Raw genomic sequence first — 17,409 nt, 5'->3', positions numbered from 1 at the left:
CTGTTTTCCCGTTTCGGTTTACGTTGTTTGTTTTTTTCTGCCCCGTTTTCCCGTTTCGGTTTACGTTGTTTGTTCTTTTTTGCTCCGTTTCGGTTTACGTTGTTTGTTCTTTTTTGCTCCGTTTCGGTTTACGTTGTTTGTTCTTTTTTGCTCCGTTTCGGTTTACGTTGTTTGTTCTTTTTTGCTCCGTTTCGGTTTACGTTGTTTGTTCTTTTTTGCTCCGTTTCGGTTCATGTTGTTTTTTCCATTTTCCTCCGTTTCGGTTCATGTTGTTTGTTCTTTTTTGCTCCGTTTTCCCGTTTCGGTTTACGTTGTTTGTTCTTTTTTGCTCCGGTTTCCCGTTTCAGTTTACGTTGTTTGTTCTTTTTTGCTCCGTTTTCCCGTTTGGGTTTACGTTGTTTGTTTTTTCTGCCCCGTTTTCCCGTTTGGGTTTACGTTGTTTGTTTTTTCTGCCCCGTTTTCCCGTTTCGGTTTACGTTGTTTGTTTTTTCTGCCCCGTTTTCCCGTTTCGGTTTACGTTGTTTGTTTTTTCTGCCCCGTTTTCCCGTTTCGGTTTACGTTGTTTGTTTTTTCTGCCCCGTTTTCCCGTTTCGGTTTACGTTGTTTGTTTTTTCTGCCCCGTTTTCCCGTTTCGGTTTACGTTGTTTGTTTTTTCTGCCCCGTTTTCCCGTTTCGGTTTACGTTGTTTGTTCTTTTTTGCTCCGTTTCCGTTAACGTTGTTTGTTCTTTTTTGCTCCGTTTCGGTTTACGTTGTTTGTTCTTTTTTGCTCCGTTTTCCCGTTTCGGTTTAGGTTGTTTGTTCTTTTTTGCTCCATTTTCCAGTTTCGGTTTACATTGTTTGTTCTTTTTTGCCCTGTTTTCCCGTTTCGGTTTACGTTGTTTGTTTTTTTCTGCCCCGTTTTCCCGTTTCGGTTTACGTTGTTTGTTCTTTTTTGCTCCGTTTCGGTTTACGTTGTTTGTTCTTTTTTGCTCCGTTTCGGTTTACGTTGTTTGTTCTTTTTTGCTCCGTTTCGGTTTACGTTGTTTGTTCTTTTTTGCTCCGTTTCGGTTTACGTTGTTTGTTCTTTTTTGCTCCGTTTCGGTTCATGTTGTTTTTTCCATTTTCCTCCGTTTCGGTTCATGTTGTTTGTTCTTTTTTGCTCCGTTTTCCCGTTTCGGTTTACGTTGTTTGTTCTTTTTTGCTCCGGTTTCCCGTTTCAGTTTACGTTGTTTGTTCTTTTTTGCTCCGTTTTCCCGTTTGGGTTTACGTTGTTTGTTTTTTCTGCCCCGTTTTCCCGTTTCGGTTTACGTTGTTTGTTTTTTCTGCCCCGTTTTCCCGTTTCGGTTTACGTTGTTTGTTTTTTCTGCCCCGTTTTCCCGTTTCGGTTTACGTTGTTTGTTTTTTCTGCCCCGTTTTCCCGTTTCGGTTTACGTTGTTTGTTTTTTCTGCCCCGTTTTCCCGTTTCGGTTTACGTTGTTTGTTCTTTTTTGCTCCGTTTCCGTTAACGTTGTTTGTTCTTTTTTGCTCCGTTTCGGTTTACGTTGTTTGTTCTTTTTTGCTCCGTTTTCCCGTTTCGGTTTAGGTTGTTTGTTCTTTTTTGCTCCATTTTCCAGTTTCGGTTTACATTGTTTGTTCTTTTTTGCCCTGTTTTCCCGTTTCGGTTTACGTTGTTTGTTTTTTTCTGCCCCGTTTTCCCGTTTCGGTTTACGTTGTTTGTTCTTTTTTGCTCCGTTTCGGTTTACGTTGTTTGTTCTTTTTTGCTCCGTTTCGGTTTACGTTGTTTGTTCTTTTTTGCTCCGTTTCGGTTTACGTTGTTTGTTCTTTTTTGCTCCGTTTCGGTTTACGTTGTTTGTTCTTTTTTGCTCCGTTTCGGTTCATGTTGTTTTTTCCATTTTCCTCCGTTTCGGTTCATGTTGTTTGTTCTTTTTTGCTCCGTTTTCCCGTTTCGGTTTACGTTGTTTGTTCTTTTTTGCTCCGGTTTCCCGTTTCAGTTTACGTTGTTTGTTCTTTTTTGCTCCGTTTTCCCGTTTGGGTTTACGTTGTTTGTTTTTTCTGCCCCGTTTTCCCGTTTCGGTTTACGTTGTTTGTTTTTTCTGCCCCGTTTTCCCGTTTCGGTTTACGTTGTTTGTTTTTTCTGCCCCGTTTTCCCGTTTCGGTTTACGTTGTTTGTTCTTTTTTGCTCCGTTTCCGTTAACGTTGTTTGTTCTTTTTTGCTCCGTTTCGGTTTACGTTGTTTGTTCTTTTTTGCTCCGTTTTCCCGTTTCGGTTTAGGTTGTTTGTTCTTTTTTGCTCCATTTTCCAGTTTCGGTTTACATTGTTTGTTCTTTTTTGCCGTGTTTTCCCGTTTTGGTTTACAATTTTTTTTTGCCCTGTTTTCCCGTTTTGGTTTACGTTGTTTGTTTTTTATTTGCCGCTTTCCCGTTTTGGTTCACGTTGTTTGTTTTTTATTTGCCGTTTTGGTTCACGTTGTTTTTTTGTTTTTTTTGCCGTTTTCCCGTTTTGGTTTACAATTTTTTTTTTGCTCTGTTTTCCCGTATCGGTTTAAGTCGTTTGCTTTTTTGCTCTGTTTTCCCGTTTCGGTTCACGTTGTTTGTTTTTTTTGCTCTGCTTTCCCGTAGCACGACGAGTTTCTCATCGAAGCCGTGTCCCTAGGTCGAGTCCAACGGGTTCGGGTCGGACACGACGGCCGGGGAGGGGGCTGCGGTTGGTTCCTCGACAAGGTCATGGTGAGGGAGGAAGGACAGCCGGAGTCCTTAGCCGTCGAGTTTCCTTGTAACAGGCAAGGCGGACTTTTTGGGATTCTTTCTTAGCCTTCAGTTTTAAAAAAGGTGCCATTTTGTTTTTGTGGATGTCCTCTTTATCGAGTTTTGTAACAGTAAATAATTGTATTTATTTATTTTCACCCGGTTCACGAAATACAGTATAGGTTTATGTCGAATTCAAAAAACAACTTCGAAAAATACCATAAAATACATACTAATAGGGCTAGCACGATGGCTAGCATTTTTAGGGGCTTGTTTATATAGGATGTATGCTAAAATGCCCACGGGCTGCTTGTTTGACACCTGTGCAAAATACAAATTTCTCTTCCTATGATTTATTTGTTATAAAAATTAACATTAGTATGATACTTCATGTATTTTTTGATCCACTAGGAAGCACTCAATACTATATACTGTCCCTTTAAGCCTTTTCTCACCCATCAAATTCCAAATGAATGGAAAAAATTAGGATATAGAATACATCTACAGTAATTGCCTAGCGTGTGACGTCATCCACTCCGCTGTTGCTAAACTACAACACAGCACCCCGAGGCCATCCGGTTCATCTGTTAATAAACAACAAAAGGATACTGCTGGAAGTGTGAATTTCCCTACGGTGATGAATAAAGTATCTATCTATCTATCTATCTATCTAATTGCAACAATAACCAAAGCATTCAATAAGCACAAAACAGTTATATAGATCAAAAACTTACAAGTTTAGCTCTTCAATGATGAGCTGGGAGCCTCCTGTTGTGTGAATTGTTTGTCTGCCATGTGATTTTACACTATTTCCTGATGGTGGATGAGATGCCTACGGCAAGACCGGAGGGTCAAAAATAGAACACATGACTTAAGCCGACCAAATTCCCATCACGAGGTGTGCAAATGACATTGTGGGGGAAGACTTTTTGTTTCAACTCGGTTTTAAATGTTATCAGGGCTGAGACAAGCAGGGTTGGGTAGGGTTACTTTAACTGGATTACTTTCAATGACTTTTGGATTACTCCAATACCAAATATGCTAATAAAAGTCAAAAGAAACTACATCTGAATAAAATGACAAAATTTTGTGCAGGCTTGGGGAGTAACGGAATACATGGAAGGGCAAAAATGATGTTGGCAAGCTGATTTATTTTCATTTTGTTTTTGTCGCATTTTATGTTCGTTTTGCCGGAGTTTAAAGAGATCAAAGCAAGGAGAGAAAGCTTACCACGTGTTGTGAGTCATCATTTTATTCATATTTACTTTCTTTTGTCTTTCATTAGCATATTTGGTATTGGAGTCATCCAAAATTAATTGAAAGTAACCCAGTTAAAGTAACCCTACCCAACCCTGAATATAATGTATCAAAGCAAGTGAGCCGTTTGAGAGCCGGCTCTCTTTAATGAGTTGAGCCGAAAAAGCCGGTTCTCCAAAAAGAGACGGACTTCCTTTCACTACATAACTACTAACGTACATGTAATCCGAGGCGGCAGACGCATGCGCACAGTAGCATCAAACCGCTCGCTTCGTTTGCAACGGAAAAAATCGATACCGAGATGGAGGCTACAGCGGCGAACTCGTTTGACTTGATTCATTTGCCGTTTGGTGATAATCGGTGTATACCGGATGGTACTCATATTTGACAAATTTGCGTTTTTCCGTACAGATTTTCTGTCTTAAAATGCATAATAAACGTACTTTGTACGGCAAAAACGTACAGCTTGACTGGTATACCTCTGGTTCAAATACAATCTCTTAGTTCAGTCTCATTGCTACCGACTCTCTTGGTCTCTAAACAGGTCTATATCGAGTTTGGACTCCATTTCCTAACATAAGATCCAAAAGACCAGATAAGTACGGTAAACAGGTCTCCATTTGCATCCCTTTAAAGTCCTTAGGTAGCTGATGGATGGGTTTCTCCTTACAAATAGAGACTAAGTGCCCGGCGGCCGGACTGCTGTCTCCTACAGTAATCGGAACCCGATGTCCTCGCCGTCAACTCGATTATATCTGGAAATGTTCACGTCTGGTTTGTCTCATTGGGAACGATGGTCGATTAGGGTTTAACGAATGTGTCTCCCGAAAAGATGGCTGGACCGCAATGAGGACGACGGGCAGATTGTTCGAGAGTTGGTACCGGCTGGGGAAGGCCTGAGACTTTTCAGTGAGTACTGTCATCACAATCGATTGTGTTCAATGTTACATATACAGTGTTCATTTGACCTCTGAAATCTGCTCGCACATTCTTAGCGCACAAGAAAATCTAGCCGGCGCACAAAAATCAGGGCTCAAAATTACAAATTAAGAAGCGACTTAAGTCAAAGTTACAGTGCATGAAGGTAAAAATACACGGGTTCTCCTGACGTCGTGTCCTAAATGCGGTATTTGGAAGTCGAGTCGAAGTAGAACGAAATTGAGTAAAGTCAGTAGAGTTTGTCGAGAACCGGCTTCTTCGGCTCGGCTCACTAAAAAGAACCGGCTCTTTCGGGTCCCAAACGGCTCTTCGGGTTGTTTTTGCTTCTTTCATCCCAACATGACCAAATATTATGTAAAATGATGCACAAAATGATTTAAAGGAAGGGGGGACTAGAACTAAAAAGAAAAAAATACCAAAATGAAAAAGTAGTGAAAAGCTGAGAAAAAAAGAAACGAAAGGAAGAGAAAAAAAGAAGGAAAAATTTAGAAAAAAGCCAGAAAAAAAGAAAATAAAGAAATGTAGGAAAAAAGTACCGTATTTTCCGCACTATAAGGCGCACCGGGTTATAGGGCGCACCCCGAAAAAATAGTTTTTGGTCCTATTTTTGACATACATAAGACACACCGCTACAACACTCCTTGTTACATGTCGAAGTGTCCTTGGGTAAGACACTGAACCCCTAATACCCACAATAAGCAGGTTAGCGCCTTACATGGATGCACGGCCGCTATTGGGAAATGTGAAGCACACTGTAAAGCGCTTTGGGAAGTCTTGACTTGAAAAGCGCTATATAAATTTCATTTTATTACACTAAGACACACATACAGACAGTAAGACACAAAAGTCACAAAATCACTCTTCTTGCCTCCTCCCGAGTCCTCACAAATAAAATGTGAAAATTCATGTTTTTTTCAAGCTTGGTCCCTCAAAGTTCAAGAGTAGGGCTCAGGCTTTCATACAGGCGGGCCAGGTTGGGTTCAGGCTGGATTTTTTCAAGGCCCCGTCTTACCTCTAGAGAACATAGTAACGGCGTATTCCGGGGGTCTTCTGTATATAATCGTGAATATCTAAAGCTCAACAATCCCCGCAGATATCAGCTACCACATCGCAATCAAAACGGGCAGCGTGAACGGAGCCAGCTCAGACTCTCGAGTCTTCGTCAAGCTCTACGGCGAAAGGGGCGATACCGGCAAAATAACCCTGGCGGTTTCAGACAACGACCTGAGGAACTACTTCGAGACGGGTCGCACCGACATCTTCACCGTCGAAACCTCCGACATCGGGAAGGTAACCTCTTAAATGTCTTATGATGTCCAAGATGGCGGCGCGCGCAAGTGCAGCGGCTTCACGGGCTCCAGTTCGTCTTTTGTTTTTCAGTGTTCTTTCATCTCTCATATTTTCCCTTCGACTCCTTACGCAACTACAATAACATCCACAACATCCCGAGGGATATACAGAGACCATCGGATCTCCCTGGGTGATCTGCCTGCCGACAACGACGGAGCAAAAGAAAAAGGCTGCCAGTCGGGCCTGGGCTAAGAAGGCGACCACACAGACCAGCGCTTCCAAGCATGTTCCTAACCGACGCCAGATCCATCGTCCACAAAATGAGTGAATTTGAGTTGCGGATCGCCACCAACAGCGTCCGAAATTGGAGTATTTTTGTCATCACGGAGTCTTTGCTTTCCCGACGCCGCAGTCCAACTAGCAGGACGCACGGTTCACCGGCACGGACGAGACGGAGACTCTGGTAAAAACAGGGGTGGGGGACTATGCGCTGCAATAACAGCCGAATCATTGACACACACTGCTCACTCGATATAGAGTTTCTAGCAGTATCGTGTAGACCCTTCTATCTACCGAGAGAGCTAACTGTGGTCATTGTGCTTGCTGTTTACGTTCCACCGGATGCTAACGTTCCACCGGATGCTAACATTAGCATAGCGCTAAATCTTCTGCCCGCTGCTATCAATAAATAGCAGCTTGCACACCCCGATGGAGCTTTTATCGTCGCCGACGACTTTAATCGGGCATGTTAAAGGACTGTACTTCCCAAATCCATTCAACACGTGGACAGAGTAATTAGGGGAAAAAACACTGGACCGTGTGTACAGTAAGATCAAACATCTAGTTGGATCCGCCCATCTCTGTCTGTCCCTCACCCCTTCATACACCCCCCTCCGGAGGAAAACGAAGCCTATACAACAAAGACGGTTAAAACATCTTCTTTGTTCCTTAATCTCTTTGTTTTCCTTATCCTCACTGTAAAATGTGGACCTGGAGTGCCACGTCCAATTTCATTGTCACAATATATCCCATGTTGTAACAATGACAATAAAGGTATATTCTATTCTATTCTTCTATTCTATTCTTATGGTTTCCCGGATCGGCATCTGGGCAGATCAACCGACTCCTCATCGGCCACACCAACGAAGGTCTGCGCGCCGGATGGTTCTTGGATAGCGTTCAGATCTCGGTTCCGGTCCAGGGGAAGCAGTACATGTTCCCCAGTCACCGTTGGCTCTGCAAAGACGAGGCTGACGGCAAAGTGGAGGTGGAGATCTACCCCAGCGAGATCTTGGAGATGGAAAAATGTACAAAAATAGATAAACCTGAACTGCAAAATATATGAATATCTAATTGACGGGAAAATTGTTACACAGTTATAAGCAGGGTTGAGTAGGGTTACTTTAAATTGATTACTTTCAATTACTTTTGGATTACCCCAATACCAAATATGCTAATAAAAGACAAAAGAAACTAAATATGAATAAAATGATGACGTGTAAGTGTTCTCTCCTGGCTTCGATCTCTTTGATCTCCGGCAAAACTAGAATAGAATAGAATAGAATATACCTTTATTGTCATTGTTACAACATGGGATATATTGTGACAACGAAATTGGACGTGGCACTCCAGTTCCACATTTTACAGTGAGGATAAGGAAAACAAAAAGATAAAGGAACAAAGAAGATGTTTTAACTGTCTTTGTTGTATAGGCTTTGTTTTCCTCCGGAGGGGGGGGGGGGGGTATGAGGGGGTGAGGGACAGACAGAGATGGCCGGATCCAACTAGATGTTTAATCTTACTGTACACAAAATGCGACAGAAACAAAATGAAAATAAATCCAAACAGCTTGCCAACAGCATTTTTGCCGTTCCATGTATTCCGTTATTCCCCAAGCCTGCACAAAATTTTGTCATTTTATTCGTATTTAGTTTCTTTTGTCTTTTATTAGAATATTTGGTATTGGAGTCATCCAAAAGTAATTGAAAGTAATCCAGTTAAAGTAACCCTACCCAACCCTGCAAGCGACCGCTTAAAATTGCTTTAAAATAGCCAAAAACCCAATATATTAATAAAACATATACCTAAACAACAATTGCTACTTAGTTGTGTCGATAGCTTGGCCCATAGGGGGCAATGTATTGCTTACATAACGTATGGTCGCCATCTTGTGTAAAAAAACATTTCTAAAATATATTTCTATTCATCATCTAAACCACCTTTCAATGTTTTTCAAGGGTATTTTAAAAGTAATAATGATTCATATATTTTCTTTTATGTAAAAAAAAAAAATATCCATTTCGGGTGGAATAATAATGTCATTTTAATCGTCCTGATAAAGTAGAACATTTTTTGAGTTTATTTTTATCTTGCACCTGACATGATGGCATGTTTCTTCAATGTCCCTTTATTTTATTCTTTGTCAAATAAATTGATAAAAAATTGTTCTTTGACAGTGATCAACTACGAAGTGAGCGTAGTGACGGGCGATGTTCGCACAGCCGGGACCAACGCTAAAGTCTTCTGTCAGATTTACGGAGACCAAGGAAAAACCGAAGTCCTTCTCTTGGAGAGCCGGTCTAATAATTTCGAACGGGGAACCGTTGAGATCTTCAAGGTAGGTCTTGTGTTCCATGGGGCTGTAAGGATCAATCGACGTCGTCGACAATGAATTCATAGTAGAAATAGTCGACAATGATTCCATGCTCACGCGCGATCGCGTCTCTGTCTCGAGCGGTAACTTACGGAAATGACGGCGTCAACATTGAGTAGAAGTACCAAAATTACCAAGGTTTCGGAGTATTTTAGCGTGTATAAGCAAAATGAAAAGACTACTTGCAAAGTTTACAAAACAGACCTTGCGTATCATGGCAGTACCTTGGTGATGCATGAACATTAAAAGAGAGCAGTCGGACAGTTGGATGAAACGGAGTCTGACTCGCCTCGGTTGGATTCCATCAACAAGCTAGTACAATTTTGACGACATGCGTTGTACATTTTATACGCGTGTATTTTGCTATAAAAGAGTGCTTGAGCGTTACTTTAACTTGATTACTTTCAATTACTTTTGGATTACTCCAATACCAAATATGCTAATAAAAGACAAAAGAAACTAAATATGAATAAAGTGACAAAATTTTGTGCAGGCTCGGGGAGTAACGGAATACACGGAACGGCAAAAATGATGTTGGCAAGCTGTTTGGATTTCTTTTCATTTTGTTTCTGTGGCATTTGATGTTCGTTTTGCCGGAAATCAAAGAGATCAAAGCCAGGAGAGAAAACTTACCACGTGTTGTGAGTCATAATTTTATTCCCATTTAGTTTCTTTTGTCTTTTATTAGCATATTTGGTATTGGAGTCATCCAAAAATAATTGAAAGTAATCCAGTTAAAGTAACCCAACCCTTGTTATGCCAGACTGTGATTGAGGAACATAGTCTAAATGAAATTCATGCAGTATGAAGAATAACCGTAAGTTGCTAAAACAGTAAAAAACAACAGTTATATTTCACACTGTTGAGAATCAGTGAGTCCTTTTGCTACAGACAAAATGCGCACAATATCTTTTTAATGTCTTTTTCTACTGCTGATAATTTGACTCCGCACACAGACACACACATACTTTTCCTGGTGGTTCTCACCTTCAGAATTTACAACAGCCCCTTAAGTTATAATTTCCCTCTTTCCGAATGAATAATTTTTGGATGTTTTCTGGCACTCTGTTTTTGTTGACCTTAAATAGCAGTTGTGCAGTGAAACATTTGACTAAATCATCCAAATTTAATCATTTGGACTGCAGGAATAAAATATGAGTATGATCCCGATATCTTACCCTGTATATGGTTCCGATTGCACGTTTTTGGAGGATAAAAAGGGGCTGTAGTCAACTTTTGTAATTATTGCCCCAGACTTCTGCTCAATATGTTATGGCAGAACTAGAGAACAATATAATAAATACAATGCATTATAGTTTAAAAGAAATTTGGCTTTATTAATTATTGAAATGCTTTAGATACCTTAGTTTGTATGCGTCTGATTTTAATTTATTACCTATGTTAGAATTTGTGAGACAGGATCTGGCCACAGACACAAGCGATTGATAGTTTTAATGGGGTAAGGGGTCAAACATAAGGCGCTCCGAAGAGGAAAGAAGAAGGAAGCTAACAACAAACAAAAAACATAGTCCATTCAAAATCGAGGCTTGTAATGATGCAAAGTTTTACATACAACGTATATAGATTACATGTATTTTTCCTTGTACCCATTTTCATGCATTCATTATCATGTGCTGCATAATTGAATCAACTCCATGCTAAATTTAAGAAAAAATTTGATTATTCAACTAATCGCTTCAATAGTCAGTGACTAGTGACTTGTGAATTTCCGTGCGGGGATGAATAAAGTATCTATCTATCTATCTATCTATCTATCTATCTAGTCGACTATTAGATAGTTGCTAGCTAAACTCCTAGTGTTCAATTATGGAAAGTACCGTAAATTCCGGACTATAGAGCGCACCTGATTATAAGCCGCACCCGCCACATTTTAAGAGGAAAACTGATTTTTGTACTTACACAAGCCGCACCTGAATATAAGCCGCATGCGCCCACATTAAAAAACACAAACACAAAATTAACCCAAACCCGACTTCAAGTCCCACGATTGAAACTGAATGTCCTTCATTAAAGTACACAGTCCAAAAATCACAGCCGGCAAAATGAACAGAAAATGATACCGGGACTTAGGGTTTGATGCAGACCTGCAGAGTCCGGGTCCCGTTGAAAGTAATCCAAGGAAAAAAAGTGTATATTTCCAAAGGTAAGGGTGGGAAAAATATATATCCACTATTGTCTGCCGCGTCCACAAACACGTCTCACCTTTACCCCACTTCCCGTCATCCCGCGTTTGTTTTGCCCCTTCTTTTTCATTCGCCCGTGCAAAACATATCAGAATAAGCGCCAAAATAAATACATTACAAAAATATACAGTTGCAAATACATATTGTACATGGTTACACATATTTACAAAGAAAGACGGTACACCGAGAGAGTTTTCAAAGCTTTAATAATAATAATATAACTTTCATCCCAAACGGTGCCTGTGACAGGGCAGTTAATGGTAGCAACATGCTAGCAAAATGTTCGCAACACAGTAAACGGGTCTGGTAAAAAAACATACCGTACTTGTAAAAATCACGGTAAACCGTCCTCATCTTCCTCCGTAGAACTGAAGCCATCAAAGTCGTCTTCCTCAGTGTCGGAAAGAAACTTTGTCATATAGACGTCGTCCCACGCTCCCTTATTCCAAAACACGCTAGCAACACGCTCGCAACACAGTAAACGGGTCTGGTAAAAAAAAACATACCGTACTTGTAAAAATCACGGTAAACTGTCCGGACTGCTCGATTGCTTTTAGCTTGAAAGCTGCATCATGTGCCTTTCTTTTTGCATTTTGCATGATGAGGGTATGTTTACGCTAATTTAATTTATGCACAAGCCAAGAAGTTGCAGTCTTCCTCTGCGCATATATTCCACCAGTCTAAATCTTAGTTTTTGTCCGTTAAAAAAATGACATAAATTGGCCGCATCACTGAATAAGCCGCAGGGTTGAACGTTTGGGAAAAAAGTAGCGGCTTATAGTCCGGAATTTACGGTAAGAACAAAATGCTGCTTTACTTTGCAAGCTGGAAGCTCAGGACGTGGGCAAGATCTACAAACTTCGGATCCACCACGACGGCAGGGGCATCGGCGACGGCTGGTTCCTGGAATCGGTGGACATCAAGCGCCTGACGACGGCCATGGTGAAGGTGGAAGTGAAACGGGAGGACGCCAAGAAGGACAAAAAAAAGGACAAGAAGAAGAAGAAAAAAGACGAAGAGGAGGAAGTGGAGACGGTGGAGGAGCTTCGGGAGGTGGTAGAGACCTTCAGCTTTCCCTGCGGACGGTGGCTGGCGAGGGACGAGGAAGATGGCGAGATCGTGGTGGAGCTCCTGACCGAGGACAACGAGGAACTGGAAGGTAATGGACGAGCACGTAGCTCGAGAGTTGAAACGCAAAATTGTTGATGCAGCTGTCCTCACCTGAAAACACGGCAGTTAACTCCTATGAGGTGCACGTGTTCACTGGGCAGCCGTGGGGTGCGGGCACCGACGCCAAAGTTTACGCCAACATCTACGGAGAAACGGGAGATACCGGAGAGCGTCGCTTGAGGAAGTCCAACCACCTGAATAAATTTGAGAGAGGGCAGGTAAGCGCTATCAATCTTAATATTTCCAACTTGTCTCACCATTTAGGAGCAGCACATAGGTTTTTTTCAGATACTCTTATCAAGAAACGAAAGGAAAACCTTCAAGTTCATCTAAAGCAGGGGTGTCAAACTCATTTTAACACGGGGGCCACAAGATAGAACAAACATTCTCTCGGGGGCCGGACTAATGTACTAGAGGGAAAGAAAAATAGAGAAAGAAATAAGACAAAGCAAAGGAGAGAAAAAGAGAGAGGGTGGGACAATAAAAAAGACAAAGAGAGAAAGAGAGAGAGAGAGAGAGAGAAGAGAGAAAGAAGAGCGAGGGAGAGAGAATTTGAGAAACAAAAAAGATATAAAGACAAATATTGAGAGAGGGGGAAAGAAAGAGAGAGAAAGAATGATATAGAGAGAGACAAAGAGGGAAGGAGAGAAAAGAGAAGGAGAGAAATAGAGATTGGGAGAAGGAGAGAAGGGGAAAGCAGGAGAGAGCAAAAGAGAGAAAATGAAAAATGGAAGAGAGACCAAAAGAAGGTAAAAAGACGCAGATGGGAAATAGGCAAAGAGAAACAAAGAAAGAGAAAGAGACAGAGAGTGAAAGAGAGAGAGAGAGAGAAAAAAAGGGAGATAAAGAGAGAGAGATACATAAAGAGAGAGAGAGAGAGATAAAGATAGAGAGAGATAAAGAGAGAGAGGGATAAAGAGAGAGATAAAGATAGCGAGAGATAAAGAGAGAGAGAGATAAAGAGAGAGTCTACAGCACAGTTCTGAGGTCATGGGTTCAAAACCAGCTACCAGCCTTCCTGTGTGGAGTTTGCATGTTCTCCCCGTGTTTGCGTGGGGTTTCCTCCGGGTACTCCGGTTTCCTCCCACAATCCCAAAAACATGCATGTCAGGTTAATTGGCCGGTCGAAATTGTCCCTAAGTGTGAATGAGCGAATGAATTGTCTGTCCCTGTGTGGCCTGCGATTGGCTGGCAACCAGTTCAGGGTGTCCCCTGCCCACTGGCCGAAGATAGCTGGGATGGGCTCCAGCACCCCCGCGACCCTACTGAGGATAAGCAGTGCAGATGATGGATGGATGGATGTTTTTCTACTCTGACATTTCCTTACCTTCCAAGGAGGACGTGTTCAACATCACGGCAGTGGACTTGGGCACTCTGAAGAAGCTGAGGATCCGCCACGATAACAGCCAGGCCGGGGCGGGCTGGTTCCTGGATAGAGTGGAGATTGTAGACAACAAGGACGACACCACGTAAGAGAACCACCCCCCCTCCCAAAAAAGTATCGATATACAGTGGAACCTCGGTTTTCGAACGCTTCTCAGTTCGAACAAATCGGAGTCCGACCAAAAATTTTGAGAAATTCTTGCTTCGCTGTTCGGTCAAAAAATCGGAGTTCGAACGCCGGTAATGCGTGAGTGCGTACGCTAGGGTGCGACGCTGAGCGGCGTACGGGTGTTTTAGCCCCTAATTATGCCTCCGAAGAAAGTCAGTGCAAGCAGCAAAGTTGCTACAGGTGAAAAAAGAAAAGTAGTGCGTACAACTATCGCATTTAAGAAAGAAATAATAGCTCCACCGTCCACCTGCGCCTTCTGCTGAGCACCACAAAGGTAAGAAATCCTATTCATAATTCTTTTCTTTATCCTTTTTTTTTTCATTTTTACATGTTCATGTTAGCGTAATCTTTCGTACGGAAGATTACGATAACGCGAACGTACGATTAGCCTGGGTTAGCTTCATGTTTACGTTAAACATTCAGGGTGTTGGAACGGAGCCCAACATTCAGGGTGTTGGAACGGAGCCCCCTTTCCAATGAACCGCTCACCACTTGTTGTGGAGACCCGGGTGCTAAATGACTTGTAAACGACTTTTTATTTTTTATTTTTACACGTTCATGTTAGCGTAATCTTTCGTACGGAAGATAACGCTAACGTACGATTAGCCCGGGTTAGCTTTATGTTTACGTTAAACATTCAAGGTAAACATTCAGGGTGTTGGAACGGATTAAAACGATTTACATTATTTTTAATGGGAAAAATGATTTCGGTGATCGGACAAATCGGTTTTCGAACAGGGTTCTGGAACGGATTATGGTCGAGAACCCAGGTTCCACTGTACATAATAAAATACTGCTTCTGAAACCCACCACCGATACTTTGTTTACTTAATAATTTGTTATATTTAGAAAAAAAAATTAAATAACACACAAAATCCTATTATTTTTATAAGTGAGTAATAACCTTAAAAATGGCGTCCGTAAATTCAAAATATTCTACTTGTTGACGACATCCTCTGGCTGAAATTATCAATGCAGCCTCTGTCAAGCTCTTTTTGTCGCACGTGCAAGTACGAGCCTTTGTTAAAAGCGCTCGAATAAACTTCTTTTTTTCATCTTTTTGGGGTTTGAAACATTCCTTTTCATACATTTATGATTTTTATCCTAGAATCAAAGTAAACTACACTTTTCACTAAATGAACTGTACAATTTTATCTTTGCAAAAAAAAAAGCATGCCATTGGTCAGTATTTTGCTTTCTTCCAGTGATCAGCTGAGTAACTAACATTCATCCATATCAGTAGATGGCAGCAGATTACATTTTTCCCATTTAAATACTTATTATTTACTCATAAGGAATTACAAAGAAATTAATTTTTTTGTTTTTCCCACTGGCAAATACTTTTTGACCATTTTAAGGATTATTTTTGTTATTTTTTGGTAGAATATAATAGTCATTGATATCAACATTGTATGCAACGAGATCAGACCTGGCACTCCAGGGTAAACTTTGAAGAGAAAAAAAGAGAAAAGACTGTCTGGATCTTTCTACAAAAGTGAGAATTTGAAAAACGGACAATATATAAATCCAAAATTAAGGCGAGATTTGTACCCACTGCAAAAACGATGAAACAAATCAAATGTAGAAAAACATGTTTTTCGTTGCACTCTCAGTTTTATTCTTTGCCTATTTATCCTGACAATCTTTTCTCATTTTTTTCTCTTAAAGTCTTCATTAAATGTTTACCCCGGAGTGCAATGTCTAATCTCGTTGCATACAATCTTTCACAACGTTGATATCAATGAAAAAAACATTTCGATCAGATAGAAAATACTTTATTGCAAAAAGTCCACTTGCACAAAGGTCCTACAGCGACTCTCTGTGGCCATAAATGGTACTTACTCATATACGTTGACCAGGGAAAGCATTACCTTTGAGATTCGACAAAATAAATATAAAAAATAATTTGAACAGCTCTATAAAATTAAATAAATTTGGTGAAATTAATGGGGGAAAGCAGAGGAATAAATGGGTATTACTAAATAAATAAAGTTGCAAAAATATTCGGATCATATTGGGATAAATGTTCTGTCTTTTCTTGTCCTTTCCGATGAAGTATCAATAAATGATTTGTTTGATTTTTGCTGTGTTATCTCATGTTCGAAATAAAGGTTTTATTCATTCATTCATTTATTCATTCATTCAAGTATTACCCCGCAGTAAAGCTATTACCATTCAGAAGTAACCAGAGTTGGTTAGTAACGAGTTCCATTTACTCCGTTATATTTAGGTGACATTTGTATTCTCTATATTTTTAACCCTTCTTGAGTAGATGCGTGCAGAAGAAACTGTACTCTTACTCCGCTATATTCGGCTATATTGAACCCGTTACTTAAGATTCCTCCACGTAAGTAGGCACCTGTTTGTCTCTGCTAAGGCGAATTTATTTTGTCAGACCTTGTTTTTTTTTTTTTTTTTTTTAAATTTGACCAGTAACTCAAACAACTATCAGGTGGCATACAGTTTTTTTAATCCATAGAGAGTTCACCCAAACAAACTGAGCACTCATACTCTCAATGACTTATACTTGTCATTTATTGTTGATATGATGTACTTTGATGATTTGATGGTCTGATTGAATGGCTGTTACAATTACTCAGTACTTGAGTCGTTTTTTTCACTATGTACTTTTTTACTTTTACTCAAAGAATAATTTGGGTAATTGCTTTTTACTTCTACCTGAGTCATATTATTCTGAAGTAAAATTAATTTTACTTGAGTAAACGTTTTGGCTACCTTACTCTACTCTACCCTACCCTACTCTACACTATTTTACTCAACCCTATTTTACCCTACCCTATTTTACTCTACCCTACTCCAGCCTACCCTACTCTAGCCTACCCTACTCTGCCCTACCCTACCCTGCTCTACCATATTTTACTCTACCCTACTCTACTCTACCCCACCCCAGCCTACCCTACACTACTCTACTCCTCTCTACCCGATCCTATCCTACTATACTGTACTTGAGTAAACCTTTTGGCTACCTTACTCTACTCTACCCTACCCCTACTTTACTCTACCTTATTCTACCCTACCCTATTTTACTCTGCTCTACTATAATCTACCCCACCCCAGCCCAGCCTACCCTAACCCTACTCTACTGTAGCCTGCTATACTCTACTCTACTCTACGCTATGCTGGCCTACTCTACTCCACTCCTCTCTACCCTATCCTATCCTACTGTACTCTACTCGACTCCACCCTACCCTATTTTACTCTATCCTACCCTACCCCACCCTACCCTGTTTCATTCCACTCAAGCCTATTTTACTCTACTCCACCCTACCCTATTTCACTCTACACTATTTTACCCTACTCCACCCTATTTTACTCTACCCTTCTCTACTCTAGCCTACCCTACTCTACTCTACTCTACTCTACTCACCTATGGAAGTAACTTAACCTACACGTTCCAGATACTTCTTCCCATGCAAGCGATGGCTGGCGGTAGACGAGGACGACGGGCAGCTAGCCAGAGAACTTGTCCCCGTGGACGAAGCTTTTATGAAAAAAGGAGACGACGAGGACGAGGACGACGATTCCGAGGCTACGCTGGGCCTGGAACAAAAAGGTAAAATCAGTGGAAAAAGGAATCGGGTCATAAATCTGAGGCTAAA

At 40.8% G+C, this 17,409-nt stretch overlaps 1 protein-coding gene across 1 annotated transcript in view; it reads left to right on the top strand.

Annotated features, from left to right (window-relative positions):
* Positions 1-17,409, top strand: part of loxhd1a (lipoxygenase homology PLAT domains 1a) — an 82,100-nt gene that overhangs the window by 38,301 nt on the left and 26,390 nt on the right. Inside the window, exons 15-23 of the mRNA XM_088319986.1 lie at positions 2,599-2,759; positions 4,814-4,890; positions 6,014-6,210; positions 7,325-7,517; positions 8,667-8,827; positions 11,893-12,226; positions 12,304-12,455; positions 13,573-13,706; positions 17,209-17,363. Coding sequence (XP_088176112.1) covers positions 2,599-2,759; positions 4,814-4,890; positions 6,014-6,210; positions 7,325-7,517; positions 8,667-8,827; positions 11,893-12,226; positions 12,304-12,455; positions 13,573-13,706; positions 17,209-17,363 — 1,564 coding nt within the window. The remainder of the gene's footprint in view (positions 1-2,598; positions 2,760-4,813; positions 4,891-6,013; positions 6,211-7,324; positions 7,518-8,666; positions 8,828-11,892; positions 12,227-12,303; positions 12,456-13,572; positions 13,707-17,208; positions 17,364-17,409) is intronic.

The sequence above is a fragment of the Urocampus carinirostris genome, chromosome 16, assembly GCF_059441175.1.
Source record: "Urocampus carinirostris isolate Australia breed hairy pipefish chromosome 16, RoL_Ucar_1.0, whole genome shotgun sequence".
Classification (NCBI taxonomy): domain Eukaryota; kingdom Metazoa; phylum Chordata; class Actinopteri; order Syngnathiformes; family Syngnathidae; genus Urocampus; species Urocampus carinirostris.
The sequence above is the reverse complement of the archived record's forward strand: the minus strand, read 5'-3'. Positions and strand labels throughout refer to the sequence as shown.